A 5147-nucleotide genomic window follows, 5' to 3' on the forward strand; every position below is an offset into this window, starting at 1 on the left:
AAGCCTTGGGTTTGATTTTTGTTACTCTAGTGTCTTGAGTCAGCAGTAGATTCAACTCAGTTTGGCACTGTTGTATCACTTAACTTCTATTCTTAACCAAAGATGCTCTCAAGACAAAGTTAACCATATGAGTACTAAAAGAAAACATGGGTGAATTCCTCTCTGACTTCATGTAGGAAATGAATTCTTAACTATGAATCAAAATCTAGATTCAATAAAAGAAAAGTTTGATAAATTTGACTTTTTTATGCATGGCAGAAATATATACAAAGAAGAAAAGCAACTCACAAGCTCGAAGTAAATATTTGTAACATATATAACATAAAGGCATAATATAATTGATGTAAAAAGAATACTGAAACCTGAGGGGAGAAGGACCAACAACCCAATAGAAAAATGTAGAAAAGACATGAACAGACAATTCACAATGATATTAAAACTCAATAAACATGCAAAGTAAAATACCATTGAAACACTACTACTCACGTATCATGTTAGTGAAAAGAAGTATTCTAACACATGTTGGAGGAGGTGTGAAGAAACAAGCACTCTCCTATACTGCTGGTAGGAAAGCAAAACACGGGTCTAAGACTCAAGGGAGAGGATAGCCTGGTGATGGAGATTGGAGAATCATCTGTGCTTAGAGGGAAATGAACAGAAATAACTCAGGGAGAGAGAACGTGTGGACTGAGGAGAGAGGAGGCCCAGGAACACAGCTACTCAAGGTGGCAGCTCTACTTTGGCGGACACTACCACCAGAGCTCTGGAGTCTGGCAGAGCCTGTCTTGAAAGCAGCCTGTGGGATTCCGTTGCTGAGTGCTCTCGGCAAAGTCGGGTACCCTCCCTGCGATCAGCTGTCACACCTGGCAATGACGTACCTCTCAGAGGGATGCTGTGTGAGGACCTGAGATGCGCGCCAGGTAAAGCACCTGCGGTAAAGAAGCCTCTGGGCTGCCCTCTCGGCGACCCCCTTTTGCCACACTGCTCCCCACCGTCTGTGGCTGGCTGGTCCCTACGGGATGGGGATGAGGGGGCGGAGCGGGGTGGGGAACCGAGCTTGGGTGACGCGGCGCTCACGTGACCGGTCGGGCGCCGACGTGGGCAGCAGCCCCCGCGCCCGCCTGCTCACCCACCCTGCGGTCCGGTGCCTGCGCTGTCCGCTCCCGTCGCCCGCGCAGAACCAGCTCCCTGAGCTGCCCGGGCGGCGGGCGAGGGGCCGGCGGGCTTTGGCGAGCCCGAGGAGGCACAGGGCTGCCCCGGGCCCCGCAGGTCCCTCAGGTCGGTGTGAAGGTGGGTGCTGCCGGTGGCCCCGGGCAGGGGTGGAGGTGGATGGGAGTAGGATCTGGGAGCAGCGCGGGGTGGGGAGGGGTCCGGGAGGTTGGGGAGTAGGGGGACGCGGCGGGGAGGTGGGCAGGTGAGGAGGGAACATCTTGCAGCAGGCTCTGTCGCCTCCTCGACGCCCCTCCTCTGCGCTCTCCATACATTTTTGGACCTGAAATGGGAGGGGGGCGCCCCCGCAGTGCGACAGTGAAATGTAGACAGACATATTCTAGAAATAACCCCCTCTCACACTCTGCACCTAAGTGGAAATATTGACCTCCGCAAAAAGAGGGTGAGGGCGGGCGGCTTGTCTGCAGGGGAGGGGGTCACAGAGATCCAAACAGTTTGGACAGCATCCTGGTCTGGAGCCTGAGGCCTGGAAAGTAATGGCGGCTGGGATGCGGGGGAGGTAAGTGAGGGAAATGTTGCATGAGGAGGGCCCAGATTCAGGAAAGAAACATCAATTTGCTGAGAGCAAATTGCTGAGACGCCCTGCCCCTGTCTCCTGTCTGTCTGCAGGTCTGTGTGTCTGTCCCCAGCACTCTGCAAGACTAGAAAAATAGGAAGAACCTGTTCAGAATCCCTGCGGGTGAGTGAAAGGAGGGAGGGACACTGGACAGAAACAGTGAGGGGAGGGTGTAGAAAGCACAGCTTGGGCAGAATTTGAGAGCCCCACTGCCCATCCCCCACCACATATATTGCACACACCCCACCACGCTTTAGGATGGTAGAGAAGATGGTAGGGCCTGCCAAGGAAATGGTTGGCTCTCAAGTGTGGGATGAATTGTGGGGTAGAGGGTGGGCAGAAGACACACTTGGAGGGCTGGGCCAGGTCAAAGGAACCCAGCCAAGGGGAAAGATGCCAGTACTATCAGGACCTGCATTCCACCTCCAAGCCCTCAGTCTCCCTTGTCTTCTTTATCTTCTCTTCCCCTTACCACCTCACCACACCCCCCAGTACAGGAAAAGAAGGGGAAATCTCAACATGGAAAAACTCTACAATGAAAATGAAGGAAAGCTGGAAATCGAGGGAAAGCCAGAAGATGAAGTAGATACAGAAGATGAAGGAAAATCAGATGAGGAAGAAAAGCTGGAAGTGGAGGGGAAGCCAGGGCATGAGGGAAAGCTCCAGAATGAGGGACAGCCAGATGGTGAGGGACAACCAGAAGATGAGGGAAAGCAAGAAAAGCAGGGCAAGTCTGAAAATGAGGGAAAAGCACACAGCGAGGGCAAGCCAGAATCCCTGGCAAAGGCTGAGAGTGAGTCGCGGGCTGCCGAAAAGCGCCCAGCTGAAGATTATGTGCCTAGGAAAGCAAAAAGAAAAACGGACAGGGGGACAGACGATTCCCCCAAGGACTATCAGGAGGACTTACAGGAAAGGCACTTGGGCAGTGAGGAAATGATGAGAGAATGTGGAGATGTGTCAAGGGCTCAGGAAGAGCTAAGGAAAAAACAGAAAATGGGTGGTTTTCATTGGATGCAAAGAGATGTACAGGATCCCTTTGCCCCAAGGGGGCAGCGGGGTGTCAGGGGAATGAGGGGCGGAGGTAGGGGCCAAAGGGGCTTACATGATATCCCATATCTTTAATGTCTTTGGCGTTCATTTCTGATTTCTCTAATGAGAATATTGCTGATCCTGCTTTTCCTGGCAGGCATTTGCCAGGCTATGTGCTTTAAACTTAGGCTGATACTTTGCTTTAGGTGTCACTCTTGTTACCAGCAGCCTTTTGATTCAACTACAGTGTTCTCTGTCTTTCATTAGGGGATTTTCACCCATGTGCATGGAAAAGATGTTCATGGTACACTGTTAAAATAACAATAAAGAAAAAACAGTTTTCAGAACCACATATACAGTATCGGCCCATTTTTGTAAAAATATAAATGTTTGGGGCGCCTGGGTGGCTCAGCCGGTTAAACATCCGACTTTGGCTCAGGTCATGATCTCACAGTTCATGGGTTTGGGCCCCACATCAAGCTCTCAGAGCCTGGAGCCTGCTTCAGATTCTGTGTCTCTCTGCTCCTACCCTGCTTGTGCTCTGTTTCTCTCCCTTTCAAAAAATAAACATTAAAAACTTTTTTAAAAATATATAAATGTTTGCATAATGGCTTTGTGCATAGAGAAAGTTCTGAAATGTGTACGCTAAAAAGTAGGTGATGGTTTTTCCTGCGTGGTAGCCAAAAATAGGTCTCATCTGTACTCAAACATAAGTCCAGTCACCTGACCCCTCCATGCCATTCCTCTGTGAGCGTGCCCATTCCCGTGCCTTCCAGAATGTAAAATGATAAGTAAAACTTGTGTTATCTCTGGGATTCATAGCTAGAGAAATCAACCTGGTGGTTATAACAACAGATCCAGTGCTGTAAAAGTCAGTCTTGTCATCTGTGAAATGGGAATAAAACTTAACCTCACAGATTGCTGAGTGGATCAGATGGGATACTGAGTATGTGAGCTATGTTGGGCTGGCACCTTTGCAATAGTAGGACCCTGGACTGCCAGACACTCAGGAGAGGGCTGAAGTTAGGTCTCACCTGTGCCTAGGAACAAGTCCAAGCAGCTGAGAAGAGGATGCCATCTTTCTCTGGATATCTGCTGGGCATTCTTGTTCTGCTCTGCCCTGTATCCTCTGCTAACAGCTATTGACATGGAGTCCTCATGATGACAAAGCCCCTCTGATTCCCTATAGTCTCCAAAGGGCCAAAGTACTTACTGGACTGCCATAGGAGTGTGGATAAAACCCCTCTCCCAACTTCAGAATTGTGCCTGCTCAGATGGTAGTGCCCCACAGCTACTTGGGCCTCCCTGTATTACATAGTTCTGAGCACAGTCATTACCATTTTTAGTTCATTTTATATGTGCTTAGAGTTTGTTTTTTTTTTTCTCTTCAAAGGACTCGGATATTAGGGGTCCGCTAGGGGCCTGTGTCCTGAGACTAATCTACGGAGCACACGTAGATGATGATTTGAACTGAATATTACACTACAGTACCCCAGGTAAACCATGTCTAAACTCACATACACCTTTCTTAGTGTGAGTTTTCTAAAAAGTCTCCAGGCTGGCTAGTTATATAAAATCAAAAGACCTGTCCACACATAATCACAGAGGTTACACTACTGAGTTTCAAGCTGAAAATACCCCTTTCCATTGCAAACTAATTCCAACTGAAAACGGTAATAGTACTCTTAAAAAAATTAAAAACTCTCAATGTTAGGCATTTTCTTTAATCCACCAGTATGTACTTTGATCAAAACACTTTCTTATTCATCCTGATATCCCTTACGCTGCCCTTTACACATGTACTTAATAAATTGATTGGATCAGGAGCCCTGAGTTTAAACAGATAATTGTTCATGGATTAGAAGACCCAATAGTGTTAATATGGAAATAAATTCTCTCTAAAACTAATCTGTAAAGTCGATGCCATCCCAATAGAAATCCCAGAAAACTGGGATTCTAAAAGTTATATGGAAAGCGCAAAGGACATAAGATAGCCAGAATATTTTGAAAATGAAGAATAAAATTGGAGGACTCACTGCCTGACTTCAAGACTAACTAAAGCTACAGTAATCAAGACTGTGTAGTACTGGCATAAGGATAGACCTATAGATCAATGGAATAAAACAGACATTCCAGAGATAGATCCACATATATATAGTCAATTCATTTTTTAACAAGATCCCAAAGTGGGGAGCCTGGGTGGCTCATTCGGTTAAGTGTCCGACTTTGGCTCAGGTCATAATCTTGGAGCTCATGAGTTCGAGCCCTGTGTTGGGCTTTGTGCTAACTGCTCAGAGCCTGGAGCCTGTTTTGAATTCTGTGTCTCCCTCTC

General features: G+C 47.7%; 1 protein-coding gene across 6 annotated transcripts; it reads left to right on the forward strand.

Moving 5' to 3' along the window:
* Window positions 1–464: 464 nt before the first annotated feature.
* LOC123594926 (transcription elongation factor A protein-like 3) lies at window positions 465–3167 on the forward strand. Of its 6 annotated transcripts, none has more exons than XM_045471950.1 (3): window positions 465–920; window positions 1840–1909; window positions 2279–3167. In XM_045471950.1, the coding sequence occupies exons 1-3, from the start codon at window positions 910–912 to the stop codon at window positions 2906–2908; spliced, it is 711 nt and encodes a 236-aa protein (XP_045327906.1). In that variant the 5' UTR covers window positions 465–909; the 3' UTR covers window positions 2909–3167. The 6 variants fall into 6 exon arrangements, with proteins under 6 accessions (XP_045327906.1, XP_045327909.1, XP_045327910.1 ...); XM_045471953.1 differs by lacking the exon at window positions 465–920 and adding an exon at window positions 1091–1290 and having other exon boundaries at window positions 2284–3167; XM_045471954.1 differs by lacking the exon at window positions 465–920 and adding an exon at window positions 1091–1278 and having other exon boundaries at window positions 2284–3167.
* Window positions 3168–5147: the final 1980 nt, after the last annotated feature.

This window comes from Leopardus geoffroyi, chromosome X (genome assembly GCF_018350155.1).
Source record: "Leopardus geoffroyi isolate Oge1 chromosome X, O.geoffroyi_Oge1_pat1.0, whole genome shotgun sequence".
Classification (NCBI taxonomy): domain Eukaryota; kingdom Metazoa; phylum Chordata; class Mammalia; order Carnivora; family Felidae; genus Leopardus; species Leopardus geoffroyi.

What these genes read in the sequence shown, in the direction of transcription:
- LOC123594926 (XM_045471948.1), top strand. Translation starts at nt 1,707, where the DNA reads ATGGCGGCTGGGATGCGGGGGAG. An exon ending in GCGGCTGGGATGCGGGGGAG is followed by an intron (nt 1,730 to 1,839) that starts GTAAGTGAGGGA and finishes GTCTGTCTGCAG; the next exon opens with GTCTGTGTGTCTGTCCCCAG. An exon ending in CCTGTTCAGAATCCCTGCGG is followed by an intron (nt 1,910 to 2,278) that starts GTGAGTGAAAGG and finishes CACACCCCCCAG; the next exon opens with TACAGGAAAAGAAGGGGAAA.